At 51.2% G+C, this 19,280-nt stretch overlaps 1 protein-coding gene across 1 annotated transcript; it reads right to left on the bottom strand.

Annotated features, from left to right (window-relative positions):
- Positions 1 to 10,428, bottom strand: MRPL9 (mitochondrial ribosomal protein L9). Its single transcript, XM_078880984.1, has 7 exons — positions 10,306 to 10,428; positions 6,479 to 6,635; positions 4,925 to 5,046; positions 4,300 to 4,353; positions 3,510 to 3,611; positions 2,156 to 2,239; positions 1 to 1,225 (listed from the first exon to the last, which is right to left on the bottom strand). Exons 1-7 carry the CDS (start codon positions 10,390 to 10,392, stop codon positions 1,145 to 1,147), a joined length of 687 nt encoding a protein of 228 aa, XP_078737110.1. The 5' UTR covers positions 10,393 to 10,428; the 3' UTR covers positions 1 to 1,144.
- Positions 10,429 to 19,280: the final 8,852 nt, after the last annotated feature.

Raw genomic sequence — 19,280 nt, 5'->3', positions numbered from 1 at the left:
TGGCTTCATCCCAGAGGTCGCAATCAGGTACCCGATACCCGTACCCTACCCGGGTACGGCCGGGTACGGGTACTGGTCAGGAATCAAAACCCGATTACTCGAGGAATCGGATTACTCTCCCGATTATCGGTTCCCTTGGTCGACCGATCGGACGGCACGAAAAGAGTTTGGGGGGGGAAAGAGAGACACAAAGCCTCGCCTCTTTCCCCCCACGTGTGCCGCTGGACGGGAGGTGATGGTTGGGGCTTGGTGACGTCATCGGCAGTGCCACCACGCTGGGCGCCGCTTTTCCACAGTGTCCGAATTTCTTTCTAATGACATCACGGGATCCTTAATGGCCACTGCGATTACCGTCATCGTCATCATCAACTGTGATCGATCCACTGCTGGATGAAGGCCTACTCCCAAACCGCCGCCTCTCGCAATCTTGCGATGCGATAATCCACGTTACGTGACGCCGTCGGCGTGAAAGCAGCGTTCAACGGAGCCACTCGTCACATTTGTTTGCGATGTGTGGTATTTGTTTTATTATTCTTATTATTATTATCTACAAATCTCGTCGTCACTCTTACACGAGCACTGGGAAAGAGATGCCCGACGCCCGCCGATCGACCACGCGTGGCACGTGAGCGTCTCTCGCACGCACGTACGTACGCACACGTACGCACGCACGTACGCACGCACACGCACGTACACACGCGCGCATGCACCAGGTTCGGGGATTGAATCGGGATTCTCGGGAAGTCTGCTCGACTCTCTGGGAGGCAGCGGTCAAAGTTGGACGGACGAGTTGCAGAGAGATATCCTGGGGGAAGGCATCTCCTCCGACTCCTGATGCTGCTGCTGATGCTGCTGCTGATGCTGCTGCTGATGATGCTGATGCTGCTGTCGCTGCTGTACGTGCTGCTGCTTCTGGTGCTTGTGTTTCCACTTTTGCTTCTGCTGCTGCTGCTGTTGGTGACTGATGCTGTTGATGATGCTGCTGCTGCTGCTGTTTATCATGATGCTGCTGCTGCTGATGTTACCGCTGTTGATGCGGCTTCTGCTACTGTTGACAACAATGCTCCTGATGCTGCTGTTGGCGTTGATGCCGACGATGCTGCTGCTGCTCTTGGTGGTGCTGCTGCTGCTGCTGCTCTGGACGCTAATCCCGCTGGCCTTGCTCCGATGGCGGCACGAACGGCACCACGTGCATGGGGACGCGCACCGTGTCGAGGCCGTTGAACTGCGCGACAAACACGCGAGCCAGTAAAATGCGGGGCGGGGCGTGTGGGCTGCACGGCGGCTGGTTCACAATGTTGAGTACGTTGAGCCGGCACCGCTCAGATGATGGGTTCTACCCCCGAGGGGTCTCGGTGGATTCGAAATTGCCGTGTCTAACAGACAGAGCCGGCACTGCGGCGATCCCAAGTTCCAAATCGAGTTCCAAATCTTTTAAAATCCTTTATATTAAGTTCGCTTGCTTGCTTGCGTGCTTGCTTGCTTACGACCGTGCAAATCTTTCCGTCGTTTTTTAACCCACTTCCCGTGATCCAAGCGAGCTGACATTTTGCACACAGACTCGTTGTGCGTGACAATTAATTTTCGTGAAAAAGAAAAATTTCCAAAATTTTACACTGTTTAGGGAATGTTTTTAAAATATTTAATTACCAATTGCTTAATGCTGGCAGACAATCATCTGACCCATAGGTGGCAGCCATCTCAAGCCAGAGGACGAGAGGACTCTAGCCGCCACGCATATAAAGGATTTAGAGTGAAAAACTTTGTTTTTACGGGTTAATTTTTATGGGGTCCATAACGGCTGTGTCAGGGGGACGCTTGCGCCGGCGATGATAAATATTTGGTTCACACCCAACAATGGGTCAGGGTATCGGTGGGTTCACAATGGCCGAGTTCGAGTGACCGAGCCGGCGTCTGTCATGAGATCCTGGGGCTGGCTGTGTGCCTCTCTCAGGAGTGTTCACAACGGCCGTGTCAGATCCAATGGAGCAAGCATTGGTGAGATTCTGAGTTCAAACTCTGCGATTCCACCGGGTTAAGGAAACTCGTTTGCAACACAAAGGGGCAAAAGTCAGAAACGCCCCGATTCCACGGCGCCCCACTGGGGCCGAACGGACCGGTCAGCTAATTGCGTGGGCAGCGAGCGTGACCTTACCGTGACCTCACACCAGTACTCTCCGAAGCGCGTGATTGGCTCGTCCGGCAGCTTGAGGGCGTGGGACGCCACGAAGACTCCCAGCTGGAATCATCCGACGGGAGAAACGGGTCAACATCATCGATTCGTAGGTCATATGGCAAAGTGCGGTTTAGACGGTGGGTTTTACTGGTAGGAAGCTCCTGGTTACACCAGCCCACAGGGGATTATTGTGTCCGTCGTGCAGGGAGGGGAGGGTGGGGAGGGGCTGGGAGGGAGGGTGTGGAGGGGAGGGTGGGGAGGGGCTGGGTGGGGATGGTGGGGAGGGGCTGGGTGGGGATGGTGGGGAGGGGCTGGGTGGGGAGGGTGGGGAGGGGCTGGGTGGGGAGGGTGGGGAGGGGCTGGGTGGGGAGGGTGGGGAGGGGCTGGGTGGGGATGGTGGGGAGGGGCTGGGTGGGGAGGGTGAGGAGGGTGGGGAGGGGCTGGGAGGGAGGGTGGGGAGGGGCTGGGCGGGTGGGGAGGGGCTGGGTGGGGAGGGTGGGGAGGGGCTGGGTGGGGAGGGTGGAGAGGGGCTGGGTGGGGAGGGTGGGGAGGGGCTGGGTGGGGAGGGTGGGGAGGGGCTGGGTGGGGAGGGTGGGGAGGGGCTGGGCGGGGAGGGTGGGGAGGGGCTGGGCGGGGAGGGTGGGGAGGGGCTGGGTGGGGAGGGTGGGGAGGGTGGGGAGGGGCTGGGCGGGGAGGGTGGGGAGGGTGGGGAGGGGCTGGGTGGGGAGGGTGGGGAGGGGCTGGGTGGGGAGGGTGGGGAGGGGCTGGGTGGGGAGGGGCTGGGTGGGGAGGGTGGGGTGTGTGGCTGGGTGGGGGGTGGGAGGGGTGGGGCTGGGTGGGGAGGGGCTGGTCACCCCGTGGTGCCCTTATAAAACTCAACGTTTAACCTACTCACGCCGGCTTGTGCCCGCCCTCACAGTCGGGCATATTTGCGGAATACACCACGCCGCCGTTGACCCTGGCCATTGACCGAGCAACCCAACGTTCCTACCAGCTCCCTCCGCAGGAATGTGTTCTATATTCTTAGCAATCATCAGCGCAGCGCGGCACTGCCGCCCTAAGCAAGTCACGGTGGGAATGTGGGGTGGCGATCGGCTTCCTGTTGACAGCTCGGAGCCCAGTGGTGGAAATTCCACATTCACGTGGCAGGGATTGTGCATCTTCGGTACTCATTGTATTGGTCCTGAAAGAATGATCGGTCGTTTCGACCTCCGACCGGCATTTGACCTCGCGACCTTCTGGTCGCGAGCCGAACCGCAATAACCGCTGGCCATCCGTCCGGCTAACGGACTGGGGCTTATCGGGGCAGTGCAGGGGAGCGTGAGGCACCCACGTTTCTTTCGAACCGTCGTCGCACGATCTCCTCCGTCAGCTGCCACTCGGCGTCCGCTTTGATCTGCACCTCAAAGCGAGAGCTCTTCAGATGCTCCATGGTCTGAGGGGGGGAAGGAGCGGAGGGAGGGAGGGCGGAGGGGGCAGAGGGAGCGGAGGAAGCGGAGGAAGGGCAGAGGGAGGGAGGGCGGAGGGAGGGCGGAGGGAGTGGAGGGCAGAGGGAGGGAGGGAAGAGGGGGCAGAGGGAGGGAGCGGAGGGAGCAGAGGAAGGGCAGAGGGAGGGAGGGAGCGGAGGGAGGGCAGAGGGAGGGAGGGCAGAGGGAGGGCAGAGGGAGGGCAGAGGGAGGGAGGGTAGAGGGAGGGAGGGCAGAGGGAGGGAGGACAGAGGGAGGGAGAGCAGAAGGAGGGAGGGCGGAGGGAGCGGAGAGAGGGAGCAGAAGGAGGGAGTGGAGGGAGGGAGCGGAGGGAGGGAGTAGAGGATGGGGTCTATTAGGCAGCCCCTTGGAGGAATGAGTTGGTGTATCGTGCAGCGATCATCATCATCATCACCGTCATCCACGAAGATGAGACTCCCAACACGCCGCCAGGGGGTGAAGAGTTTGCCAGGAGATGGCAGTGCGCCAAGTGCGTGGCTGAGCTGTCCATATAATCGGATGGGGTCCGGTATTCAGAACCCTCTTTCTGACCCCCGAGGTCTCCACGTGACCCTGACAGACATACGTTTGGCTCCACCTCTCAGCGCCCCCAGCGCCCCCACCCCCCATGGTTCCCCAAGCCGACGTCTCGCGCACCTGCAGTGCAGTCCAGGTCTGCGTCGTGTCCTCTTTGGCTGTAGCCGGGTTAAGCTGAGGGGGGGGGGAGTGAGGGAGTGGGGGGGAGTGAGGGGGGAAGGAGGGGGGAGTGGGGAGGGGTCCCAAAAGTAAAAGCACAGATCAGTACAGCGACTCACACACTCACCCATACTCACCCTTACACTCACCCACTCACTCACCCTTACACTCACCCACTCACCCTTACACTAAACCACTCACTCATTCTACTCACCCTTACACTCACCCACTCACACACTCACCCTTACACTAACCCACTCACTCATACTCACCCTTCCACGAACGCACTCGCCCGTACTCACCCTTACTCACCCTTACTCACCCTTACACTCAGCCACTCACACACTCGCCCACACCCGCTCCCCAGCTCGCCCACACCCGCTCACCCGCTCACCCTCGCCCGCTCGCCCACACCCGCTCACCCACTCACCCACATCCGCTCGCCCGCTCGCCCACACCCGCTCGCCCACATCCGCTCACCCGCTCACACCCGCTCGCCTGCTTGCCCACACCCGCTCCGCCGCTCACCCACTCACCCACACCCGCACACCCGCTCGCCCACACCCGCTCACCCACACTCGCTCACCTTCTCCTCCTGGAATAGGCGCAGGTTCTCGGGCGAGGCGTACACCGCTTGGCCCGTGGCGAGCAGCTTGTTCCGTCCAAACGGCTTCGACACGCGCACCACTTCCCCGCGGTGCCCGTAGCCTGCAGCGGCGACCAACCGCGACGGCCACATTCCACGTTCACGTGACGGAGACCAAGTGCATCGTGGGTGCAAGCGACCATTGCTCGCCTCGCATGCGGCGGTGCTGTGCGTTCTGGCGATCGGGACGCTGCTGCTGCTGCTGCTGCTGCTATGATGGTGATGACGACGATGACGATGATGTTGCTGCTATGGTGATGACGACGATGACGACGATGATGTTGCTGCTATGGTGATGACGACGATGACGACGATATTGATGAAGATGACAATGTTGCCAATAATGACGGCGGTGCTGTGCGTTCTGGCAATCGGGCTGCTGCTGCTGCCGCCGAGATGATGATATCGACGCTGACGATGATGTTGCTGCTATGATGGTGATGACGACGCTGACGATGATGTTGCTGCTAAGATGGTGATGACGACGACGATGACGAAGATGGCAATGAATACATTGATGAAGATGACAATTTCGATTTAAAACTTTCGTGACTGCAGGGATTCATCTTCTTGGTTCTTTCGGTAAAGTCACGTAGAAGGGAAATAATAAAATAATAAAACATAATAAAATAATTCTCACGACGTTTCGGCCACAACGCAAGCAGCCGTCATCAGGTGAAGACCAGGTCTGTCTGAGGACGGCTGCTTGCGTTGTGGCCGAAACGTCGTGAGAATTATTTTATTATGTTTTCTTTTTATTACTTTATTATTTCCCTTCTACGTGACTTTACCAAAAGAGCCAAGAAGAAGATGACAATGTTGCCAATAATGACGGTGGCGGTGATGACGATGACGATGCCTGGCGCAGTCTCACCGCAGGATTGACCCCCCCCTCTCCACCACTTTACCATGATGACCATCACACCTCATCACCATAAAGATGGCAGTACAGCAATGGACTGCCACATGTATCTGTGCGGAGCTTTGAATGTCACCCTCTCGTATAAACCTGTGGTGGGTGCTCTACAGGCTTGCCGGTTTCCTCGCACCCGTAGCTACCATTCAGTAATTAATGGAATTCACGGCCAAATATTCCAGCGTGGCTGAACACTCCCTAGTCCGAGAGCACCCCACCAGATATTTCACTTGTGAGTTCGGTGCGCGAAAGAAGTTCAACGCACGTACACATCTCTAGCGGTTCCAATTTCCATCATGCAGCCACATAACAGCCAACTATACGATACCCCCCCCCCCCCCACTTATCAAATGATTCACTCCGACTGGCCGTATGAATTGCATCGGCTGCTCCTGATGGTACGGCGGGTACCGATTTCTGCTCCAGCGGGTACCGATTTCTGCTCCGGCGGGTACCGATTTCTGCTCCGGCGGGTACCGATTTCTGATCCGGCGGGTACCGATTTCTGCTCCGGTCCACGGACCCACCCCCCCCCCCCCCCTTTTCCTGAGTGCTAGTCTTGGGACTCGGGGTCTCACCGGGGACCCGGCGCGTCAGGATGAGCTCCAGGAGGTCCTTGGGCCGCGTCTTGGTGTCCTCCACGAAGCGGTAGATGCGGTGGCGCGACGTGAGCCGCGGGGGCTTGCCCAGCTTCGCCAACGGCACCTGCCACCAGCGCTCCACAATCACCAGCGTCTGCCGGGGGGGGTGGTTGGCAGAGGTCACAATCGGCTTTTGATTCCTTACCCGTACCCGTACCCGGCCGCACCAGGGTCGCAAACGGGTACCCGTACCCGGCCGGGTACGGGTAGGGTACGGGTATCGGGTACCTGATTGCGACCTCTGGGATGAAGCCATGTTGCAGGCGCGGGTGGGTTGATTCTAGGAACTTGAATTGTGAGAAGAGACAAGACGTTGGGAAATGAGTGACAAACGGTGACTCACCAGTGACTCACGGCCTACCCGTACCCGGCCGCACCAGGGTCGCAAACGGGTACCCGTACCCGGCCGGGTATGGGTAGCCGGGTATCGGGTAGGGTACGGGTATCGGGTACCCGGTTGCGACCTCTGGGGGTCGGGCCGTGGCAGAGCGGCGGCGGCGGTGGCCACGGCACGGGGAACCAGTTTAAGCCGCACGACCGCGACACTTCTCCCCGCATCCCCGATTCCGCGCGGTCGGTCGGCGTGCGGTGCGAAAGAAGTTCAACGTGCATGCTTTGCCACGCCAGTTAGAGCACGCACTGGGCGGATGGCACACCGCCACACACACCAGTTCAAGGGTCATGTGCCATACCACCGCCGCACACGCACACCGGGTTAAGGCGGCACAGGCTGTGATGAACCACCAAACCGGGCAGGTCACAAACGTTTCTCTTTCTGCTTCTTCGCTCGCACGACTCCGCTCCGGAATTGTCTCCTATCATCGCTCTCTGCAAGCTCTTTCATATTTACATTATATATACGAAATCTATTTTAACCTTGCGCAATTCAAGACACTTGTTCACGATTATCTATTGCAACTCTGACGGTGCTGTTTGTTGCTGGCTGCTTGGAATTAGGTGCCTCTTGGCCTCTGCTCGGCAACCGTAATAACAAACTGATGCCACGCTATGCCAAGACACAAGCAAATACCACACCAGGGCAGTAACACTTCAAATACCACACCATTCTACAGCAGTAACACTACAAATACTACACTACATTAGGGCAGTAACACTTCAAATACCACACCACACCAGGGCAGTAACACTTCAAATACCACACCATTCTACAGCAGTAACACTACAAATACTACACTACATTAGGGCAGTAACACTTCAATTACCACACCACACCAGAGCAGTAACACTACAATTACCACACACCAGAGCAGTCACACTTCAAATACCACACCACACCAAAGCAGTAATACTACAAATACCACACCAGGGCAGTAACACTTCAAATACCACACCACACCAGGGCAGTAATACTACAATTACCACACCACAACAGGGCAGTAACACTACAAATACCACACCACACCAGAGCAGTCACACTACAAATACTACACCACAACAGGGCAGTAACACTTAAAATACCACACCACACCAGAGCTGTAACACTACAAATACCACACCACACCAGAGCAGTAACACTACAATTACCACACCACAACAGGGCAGTAACACTACAAATACCACACCACACCAGAGCTGTAACACTTCAAATACCACACCACACCAGAGCAGTAACACTACAAATACTACACCACAACAGGGCAGTAACACTTAAAATACCACACCACACCAGAGCTGTAACACTACAAATACCACACCACACCAGAGCAGTAACACTACAATTACCACACAATCCCAGAGTAGTAACACTTCAAATACCACACCACACCAGGGCAGTAACACTTAAAATACCACACCACACCAGGGTAGTAACACTTCAAATACCACACCACACCAGAGCAGTAATACTACAATTACCACACCACAACAGGGCAGTAACACTTAAAATACCACACCACACCAGAGCTGTAACACTACAAATACCACACCACACCAGAGCAGTAACACTACAATTACCACACCACAACAGGGCAGTAACACTACAATTACCACACCACCCAGAGCAGTAACACTACAATTACCACACCACACCAGAGCAGTAACACTACAATTACCACACCACACCAGAGCAGTAACACTACAATTACCACACAATCCCAGAGTAGTAACACTTCAAATACCACACCACACCAGGGCAGTAACACTACAATTACCACACCACCCAGAGCAGTAACACTTCAAATGCCATCGGAACCACACCACTCATCATTTACTCCATTCCATACCACACGGATAAAAAAAAGAGTAATAAAGCATAATGCCACGTACCACACCAATAAAATCAGACATCATCATACCACACGACCTGATCGGTCTGATACCACAGGAAGCCAGTAAGACGCCAGACTGACACCAAACTATGCTCGACACCACACCATTCACCATACGTATACCATCACGCCACACAGTCACCACACCATTCACCACACTGGTAACACCACACAGACACCACACCATCACCACGCCATTTGTATCAACACCATCACTACACCAGCAGTATCAACACCATCACCACATCATCACCACACCAGCAGTATCAACACCATCACCACACCGGCACCATCACCACACCATCACCACACCGGCACCATCACCACACCATCACCACACCGGCACCATCACCACAACATCACCACACCGGTTGTATCAACACCATCACCACACCGGCACCATCACCACACCATCCCCACACCGGCACCATCACCACACCAGCAGTATCAACACCATCACCACACCGGCACCAGCACCACACCATCACCACACCGGCAGTATCAACACCATCACCACCCCATCACCATCACCACACAGACACCACACCATCACCACACCGGCACCATCACCACATCGGCAACATCACCACACCATCACCACACCGGCAACATCACCACACCATCACCACCCCATCACCATCACCACACAGACACCACACCATCACCACACCGGCACCATCACCACACCGGCAACATCACCACACCATCACCACCCCATCACCATCACCACACAGACACCACACCATCACCACACCGGCACCATCACCACACCGGCAACATCACCACACCATCACCACCCCATCACCATCACCACACAGACACCACACCGGCACCATCACCACACCGGCAACATCACCACACCATCACCACCCCATCACCACACAGACACCACACCATCACCACACCGGCAACATCACCACACCATCACCACATCGGCAACATCACCACACCATCACCACACCGGCAACATCACCACACCATCACCACCCCATCACCATCACCACACAGACACCACACCATCACCACACCGGCACCATCACCACACCGGCAACATCACCACACCATCACCACATCGGCAACATCACCACACCATCACCATCACCACACCGGCAGTATCAACACGACGGCCACGTGCGCCGAACCCGCAGAGGTCACCGGTTCGATCCCCGCCTGTAGCCGTGGCTGCCATTCCCTCTCGCGTCCTCTCTCTCTCCCCACCGCACAACAAGAAACACTTTCGCGAACATCACACGGCTACGAGTGAAACGAACGTAACATCAAAACTCACAGATTTTATTTAACAAAAAAAAACTTGTTTATAAATGTAAACGCTCACGCTCGCCTCGACTAGCTGGTAGGCCTCGGCGGCCGGGAGCCGACCCGAGTTTGTTTGTTAACATGAATTAAATCTTTACAATTAAAGTATTTCCCCCTTTTTGCAATCGATTTGATTCGCGATCTCGGCGCTCTCCTCACCCTGTGGCACGGCAGAGCGAACTGGCCGCGCTGCGCCGCGCGCGTGAGCAGCGGGGCGAGGAGCCGGCAGGCGAACAGGGGCGACATGGCCGGGGCTCTGCGGGGATGGGGGCTCCGAGGTCGGGCCCGGGTGGCTAGGCAAGGCCAGGCTTGGTTAGGCCTGGCTTGGCTAGGCCGGGCCTGGCTAGGCTAGACCAGGCCTGGCTTGCCTAGGCTAGGCCTGTCTAGGTTAGGCCAGGCCTGCCTAGGTAGGGAGTTTGGGAGTTAGTGTTATAATGACTAGACCAGACCTGCCTAGGTAGTGAGTTAGTGTTATAATATAATAGGCCAGGCTTGCCTAGGCCAGGCCTGCTTAGGTAGAGAGTTAGTGTTATAATGGCCAGACCTGCCTAGGTAGTGAGTTAGTGTTATAATGACTAGGCCAGGCCTGCCTAGGTAGAGAGTTAGTGTTATAATGGCCAGACCTGCCTAGGTAGTGAGTTAGTGTTATAATGACTAGGCCAGGCCTGCCTAGGCAGAGAGTTAGTGTTATAATGGCTAGGCCAGGCCTGCCTAGGCAGAGAGTTAGTGTTATAATGGCTAGGCCAGGCCTGCCTAGGCAGAGAGTTAGTGTTATAATGGCTAGGCCAGACCTGCCTAGGTAGAGAGTTAGTGTTATAATGGTTAGGCCAGGCCTGCCTAGGCAGAGAGTTAGTGTTATAATGGCTAGGCCAGGCCTGCCTAGGCAGAGAGTTAGTGTTATAATGGCTAGGCCAGACCTGCCTAGGTAGAGAGTTAGTGTTATAATGGTTAGGCCAGGCCTGCCTAGGTAGAGAGTTAGTGTTATAATGACTAGACCAGATCTGCCTAGGTAGAGAGTTAGTGTTATAATGACTAGACCAGATCTGCCTAGGTAGTGAGTTAGTGTTATAATGACTAGACCAGGCCTGCCTAGGTAGTGAGTTAGTGTTATAATGGCTAGGCCAGGCCTGCCTAGGTAGAGAGTGTTATAATATAATAGGCCAGGCCTACCTAGGCCAGGCCTGCCTAGGTAGAGAGTTAGTGTTATAATGGCCAGGCCTGCCTAGGTAGAGAGTTAGTGTTATAATGGCCAGGCCTGCCTAGGTAGGGAGTTAATGTTATAATGGCTAGACCAGGTCTGCCTAGGCTAAGCCAGGCCTGGCTAGGCCAGGTCAGGCCAAGCTAAGCCACACGGTCGCACTTGGGCGGTATGGTACGATTAGCCTAATTGTGTTTAAAATAAAACATGGAACGTAAATTAATGGATTTTCATTAAAAAAAATAAAGATAATTTTACCTTGTTTTAAATAAGTATTTTGTTCTTTGACACACTTGTTTAAAACAAATCTCATGGGGGCAAGGCATCTCCTGTCTGCCCCTGGCTCGTTACTTATGACACTAAGTCACTACGGATTCAACTCTCTAGTCATTACATATGACACTAACTCTCTGCTCTCCAGAGGTGTGGACTCGAGTCATGTGACTTGGACTCGAGTCAGACTCGAGTCATGAATTTGATGACTTGCGACTCGACTTGGACTTGCATAACAATGACTTTGTCCCACCTCTGCTGCTCTCCACGGATTCACCTCTCTAGTCATTACTTATGGCACTAACTCTCTACCTAATCTTAATTTGCTACGCATTACTTATGACACTAACTCTCTGCCCATTACTTATGACACTAAATGTCGACTCACTACGAATTCAACTCTTTACTCATTACTTATGGCGATAACTCTCGAATATGAATGAAATGGTCTGCTATGAATTAAACTCTCTCCTATGAATTTCAATGTAAAGCTTTCGTGACTGCAGGGATTCATCTTCTTGGTTCTTTCGGCTGCTTGCGTTGTGGCCGAAACGTCGTGAGAATTGTATTTTATTATGTTGTATTTTTATTATTTTATTATTTCCCTTCTACGTGACTTTACCGAAAGAACCAAGAAGATCTCTCCTATGAATTAAGTTCTACAAAACATTAAACTTTACGAATTCGGCCAAATATCCTCTGGCCACTCTTTGCCCTGAAGAAGGACGCTTGTGTTGCGCCCGATACGTCGTGATTTAATTTATTTAAAATTTTTACCTACGTGACTTTACCGAAAAAAACAAAGAGTATAAAATACACACCTTTGTACAATAGGCGCCGTTTTGAAGCGATGATCTTTCATAGAATAATTTTCATAACTGTCAACACCCATACGGTGTACCCGTATTCTTGTACAGGCAAATTGAATTTTCAAGTCCATACGGAGTACAGCCGTTTCAATACGGGCTTTGTAGGATGAACGTTGAGATTTATAAGGGCACAAGGGTGACCAATAAGGTCTGAATTGGCCTGTAATAAGGTAGGGCACTGCTCAGGGTTGACAGCTATGAATTGTCTATATAGTTCATATGTTGGTGAAACATCGCAGACTTCCAGAATAATAAACACCTCGTTCGAGATCCAAACATCATCATCATTGCACCTCCTCCTGGCTTTGACATTCGTCATCCCCGAAGACGCCGGTGGTGTAACCATCACCCGCATCATCAGAACATCAGCAGCGGGCCGATGCGTGCATCTCCTTCACGAATGTGAAAATAAAGTCACAAGCCACGGGGTTGAGATCGTGGCCATGCAACACAAACTATGGACCATGTAGTAAACCCACAGAGACCCAGAGAGACACACAGAGACCCATATAGATCCATTAAAGACAAGCCACGGTGGTGCGATTGTGGCCATGCAAGCCAAACTATAGACCATGGGGTCGTTCATAAATGACGTCACGCACCTGGGTCGGGGGAGGGGTCAGACATTTGTGACGATGTGTGACAAGGGGGGGGGGGGTTGAGAAATGTGACGTCACATTAAAATGAATAGTTTAAAGCGATTTGAAGCATGTTTTGTTTTGGGGGGGGGGGGGGGCAGAGCTTTGTGACGTCATATTTGAGGGGGGTCTGACTTTTTGTGACGCTGTGTGACAAGGGGGGGGTGTCAAAAATCGTCCAAAATCGCGTGACGTCATTTATGGAAGGCGCCCATATTGTAAACCCTACAGACCAAAACAGACACAAAGAGACCCATATAGAGACAGAGACCCCGAGAGACACATTAAAGACGAGCCAAATTCATAGTGTGATCGTGGCCAGGCAACCCAAACTATAGACCATATAGTAACCCCACAGAGACACACAGAGACCCACAGAGATCCATTACAGACGAGCCACATTCATAGTGCGAATGTGGCCAGGTAACCCAAACTACAGACCTATAGTAAACCCATAGAGACACACAGCGACCCATAGATACACATTAAAGACAAGCCACATTCATAGTGCTATTGTGGCAAAGCAACCCAAACTATAGACGTATAGTAAACCCACAGAGACACATAGAGACATACAGATCCATTAAAGACAAGCCTCGTTCCGTAGTGCGATTGTGGTCGTGCCACACAAACTATGGATCTCACTGCGGCCTGCGCTCCTTCAACGGAGGAGGAACAACGACACGACACGAACTCTCTCTCTCTCTCTGTGCCAAAGCCCTCTCGTCTTGGCCAGCAGACCTCGACATTGGCATCTGAATGTGTGTGTGTCGAACTCTCTTTCGCACCGTACGTGGCAAACCGTGCTAATCGGAGGGTGCGGGGGGAGGCCAACAAACTAAACACAAAAAATTAACCCGTAAAAACAAAGTTTTTCACTATAAATCCTTTATATGCGTGACATCGGTTTTATTTTATTATTCATTTCTGTTTTTCTTGAGTAAGAGTTTCATTTTTATCACATTGGTATTTTAAATTAAATATGAAAAAAAAATTTTCACGAAAATAAATTGTCACGCACAACGAGTCTGTGTGCAAAATGTCAGCTCGATTGGATCACGGGAAGTGGGTTAAAAAACGACCGAAAGATTTGCACGGTCGTAAGCGCGCAAGCAAGCAAGTGAACTTAATATAAAGGATTTGAAAGGCAGTTCTAAGAAATGAGTTTATCAATCCAGATGCTGATTTAAAAGTTGCACAGATCAGTGTCGGATTAAGCTAGTACGGGGCCTGTAGCATATGTTATAAAGGGGCCCTAAATAAAAAAAATAAAAACACGTAAATATTAAAACACATGTTTTACTTGCATAGTAAAGTTATTCTATTTTTTCATTTGCTATACAGCCACATAATACGGCAAATCGCTAACCTTAAAGGCAAGTCGTTCATAAAATTTTAAGGCGGTATAGTACTATAGTAATAGAGCAAGTGCAGAATCACTGAACCGGGATTGATAGCTTGAAAGCATTTAGCGCGGGGCCCTTGAAAGTACGGGGCCCGTAGCATACGTAGCTACTTTTGCTACTACGATCATCCGGCACTGGTACAGCTGCCAGTGGCTTCCTAATATCGGAAGGGAGAGCGTTCCAGACGGCCAGCAGAAGCGCATCTGAAAGCGACGCGGTGCGACCGCCGTTTTTGTTCGATGGCTTCAGCCAAAAGCCGCTGCTGTTGTTGCTGCGAGGATGACAACCCCAATGGATGACGGCTAAATCTCCTTGAACGCGAAATCAGCGAGCCCACAGACGAAAGCGGAATACAGAACGAGCGCGTGTGGTGACACGCGTGGGCCACCAGGTGGCAGCAACATCCTACTAAATCTTCTTGGTTCTTTCGGTAAAGTCACGTAGAAGGGAAATAATGAAATAATACAAATAAAACATAATAAAATAATATAATAATATAAAATAATTCTCATTTTTTTATTACTATTTTATTACTTCCCTTCTACGTGACTTTACCGAAAGAACCAAGAAGATGAATCCCTGCAGTCACGAAAGCTTTAAATCGAAATTTAACTCTCACAAAGTTGATCCAACATGATCCGCGAGCCTTCTCATCGCCCGTTAGGAGCGACTTAGCCAGAGATAATATGGGCCAAATTTTTCCAAAGGTTATTCATCAACATCAGAGCATAAAGGGGGCTATTTGATCAATATAAGAACGCGTTTCACTTCGTGTTAAATAATTTCCACGAACCAACGCGTGTGTGTGTGTATGGGACGCGTTACTAAATCCATAGCTGTCAACCCATCACGGTTTACTCCGTATTCTTGTACAGGTAAATTGAGTTTTCAGGTCCATACGGCCTACAGCCGTTTCAATCCGGGCAAACAAAAATTGCTTATTCGTTTGTGTTTCCCCCTCGCGATGGTGACTTTGTGGGGTGAACGTTGAGATTTATAAAGGGCACGGGGTGACCAATACGCTCTGAATTGGTCTGTAATAAGGTAGGGGGCACTGATAAGGGCTTGTTTCTATCATTGTGTTAGTGTAGAAACATGGTCCTTGTGGGGCATTCCGTCAGCGGAAAGAGATAAAACAAAAGCTCCCCCGTAAAGCCTTTACCAGACTATATTCATATTCTTAGGTTTTGTCGGTAAAGTCACGTAGGCAAAACATCGTCATCTGGCCACATGGCCTCCCAGCATTGAACCACTTCTTGGACCACATCAATTCTAGACACCCATCCATCAGATTCACCATGGAAGTGGAGAAAGACGGTAAACTACCATTCTTGGATATTCTGTTTGAGAGGAGGCCTGACGGATCCTTGGGACATTCTGTCTACAGGAAAGCCACCCACACAGATTCCTACTTGAAACCGGATTCCCACCACCACCCATCTCAAAAGAATTATCTCATCAAAACGCTATACCACAGAGCCCATGGCATTTCTGACAAACACCACCTGACCGGTGAATTAAGACATGTACATCGGGCCCTCAGGATGAACGGATACTCTGACCGTACTATCCGCCAAGCTGTCTCTCCCACCACACAGAAACAGCCACATGAAACTCCGACCAAAACCATCACGTTACAAATACATAGCAGGCGTGACCAAAAAGATCTCCAAAATTCTAAACAAACATAAGATCCAAGTCCGATTCAGTACAGTGCATAAAATCCGTGATCTGATTCCATCTGTGAAGGATGTCGTTCCTGACTTACAGTATCCTGGAGTCTACAAATTGAGTTGCATTTGTGGTGATTGCTACATTGGAGAAACGAAACGTCATGTTTCTGATCGTGTCCGCGAGCACAAGTCAGATCTGAAACACGGCAGAACTGATTCTTCTGCCGTTGCCGATCATTGCTACAACTCGGTGGGCTCTCATGAAATTGTCTTTTCCGAGACCAAGGTTCTCTGCAAACCTCCCGGCTACCATCAAAGGTTTGTACACGAAGCCATACAAATATACAAACACAGACATAATTTCAACCGTGATGATGGGTACAAACTTAGTAATCATTGGAAAGATGTTATCAACCACGCAAAAAAGACTTAATTACACTTTTTTGGACCATCTTATCTGACAGGCACTATTTTACTTTACTTTACCGAGTGTTAACATCCCCAGTTATTTTTTAACAGTACTCTCTTCATTGTTCAGCCAGCATTGGTATAAACATGGGCATTTTCGTTCTTTTGTCTATCATGTATATCAGACCTCCCCTCCCCCTCTCTGTCCAATGTGTTGGCGTGTGCAGCAGCAACCTCGTCCAAGCCGTCGTCCATTTTTTTGGCCCCCCCCCCCTCCCGATGCGTTGTACTTAGCACTCCGTGCTGTCTTTGAGCCCCGCCCCCCTCCCTCCCGATACGTTCCATTCATTGGCTACCACATTCTGATGAGCCCCCCCTCCTCCCCCCTTCAACTTGCTTATAAGGGATTACATCTTGAATCATTGCCTCACTTGATGCAGCTAATTCGGCTGTGACGGTCCCACCTGATGACGGAGACTTGTGTTGCCTCCGAAACGTCGTGATTTTTGTTTTATTTTATTTTCATTAATTTTGATGTTTCACCTACGTGACTTTACCGAAAAAACCTAAGAATATGATTCCTTGCAGTCACGAAAGCTTCAAATCTAGAATCTTTACCAGACTGTTGGGACAAGTGCTGTTGGCGAGTAGCACCTATTCAGGGGCTGTATGGCACGCGAGGGGGTGGTTTGGGACAGCTACCACGCCCGGCCGCCTTTGTCTCCCCAATGCTGATGTTTACATAAACAGCACCAGATACTCACCGATGCTGGGCTGTGAGCGGGAATCCCAACCACCGTGTCCGTAGCGCAGCGCGCTAACCACTGCGCCACCACTCCCCCATTAAAAGACACACACACACGCGCGCGCGCCCTTCTAAAAGGCGCACTTTTAAAGTGGAATAAATAAAACAGAACATTCTAAAATAAACCCCCCCTGCAGGGCATCACATCAATTATAGATCAAATGTCAGAGCGAATGAGAACACGCAAGGCCATTGCACCCAGCGTCTTAGCATCAGCCCGACACGGGCACTTGACATTTCCAGAGGGTTAGCGGATCACGCGAAGATGCAGCTCACGTTGTCCTCGGGGCCTCCCAGCTGTAGGAGCTGGGGCAATGCAGAGAGTGTGGAGGCCATGAAGACAGATGGTGGTGCACGGTGTGGTGATGAGGTGTGATGAGGTGAGCGGTGGGGCAGTGGTGGTTAGCGCGCTGTGCCACTAAATCGTGCGACCCGAGTTCGCTTACCGCTCACGGCTAACAGTGGTGACGATTTTAATCAAAACACTAAGTTACATTTATCTTACGGTGCCAGGTAAGGGGCCATCTAATTTAGTAGGGACGCAAAAATCTGTCAAAACTTGACCCCTCCCCCCTCTCGCTGTACGCACGCGGACTTTTTACACCCCCCCCCGAATCGTATAGAACGGCCGATATTTAATCCACGCAGACACGATCAAGGATGAAAAATATTCACGTGTTCTTGGTTCTTTCGGTAAAGTCACGTAGAATAAAAATAATAAAATAATAAAAATAAAACATAATAAAATAATTCTCACGACGTTTCGGCCACAACGCAAGCAGCCGTCCTCAGGTGAAGAACAGGTCTGTCGGAAAGACAGCGTCTTCTCGACAGACCTGTTCTCCACCTTCTCGACAAACCTGTTCTCCACCTGAGGACGGCTGCTTGCGTTGTGGCCGAAACGTCGTGAGAATTATATTATTATGTTTCATTTTTATTATTTTATTATTTCCATTCAACGTGACTTTACCGAAAGAACCAAGAAGATGAATCCCTGCAGTCACGAAAGAAGCTTTAAATCGAAAAAATTTAATCAAGGATTAATAATATTAACGTGTTTAAGCAAACAGATAGTCCACCGCCGGACTATCTAACTCATTGGGAGGCCAATGTCGACAAATTATTATCGAGGCTTCACACCCCCCTCCCCGTTTCCTATGCGTACGTACATTGTCAGTAGACTCCCCCCCATACGCAAGCGAACCCATTTGGGTTAACACCCCGTCCTCCCTCCATGCGTACGGACTGAATGGATGACCCCTAAGGCCCGCTGAGCTACGGCGTTCATCTTCAGAAGCGACCTCACCATATTCTTAGGTTTGTTTCGGTAAAGTCACGTAGGTAAAAAAATTAAAATTAATAAAAGTAAAATGAAAAATTAAATCAAAATCACGACGTTTCGGAGGCAACACAAGCTTCCGTCTTCAGGTGGAACCGTCACAGCACGATAGCTGTATCAAGTGAGTCACGTAGGTAAAAAATTTAAATTAATAAAAGTAAAATAAAAAATAAAATAAAAATCACGACGTTTCGGAGGCAACACAAGCTTCCGTCTTCAGGTGGAACCGTCACAGCACGATAGCTGTATCAAGTGAGTCACGTAGGTAAAAAATAAAAATTAATAAAAGTAAAATAAAAAATAAAATAAAAATCACGACGTTTCGGAGGCAACACAAGCTTCCGTCTTCAGGTGGAACCGTCACAGCACGATAGCTGTATCAAGTGAGAGAAATTCCAGCTGTATCAAGTAAATGGCTGTGACGGTTCCACCTGAAGACGGAAGCTTGTGTTGCCTCCGAAACGTCGTGATTTTATTTTATTGTACTTTTATTAATTTTAATGTTTTACCTACGTGACTTTACCG

This window comes from Lampetra fluviatilis, chromosome 59 (assembly GCF_964198595.1).
Source record: "Lampetra fluviatilis chromosome 59, kcLamFluv1.1, whole genome shotgun sequence".
In the NCBI taxonomy this organism is placed as follows: Eukaryota; Metazoa; Chordata; class Hyperoartia; order Petromyzontiformes; family Petromyzontidae; genus Lampetra; species Lampetra fluviatilis.
This window is presented reverse-complemented; position numbering and strand designations above follow the sequence as displayed.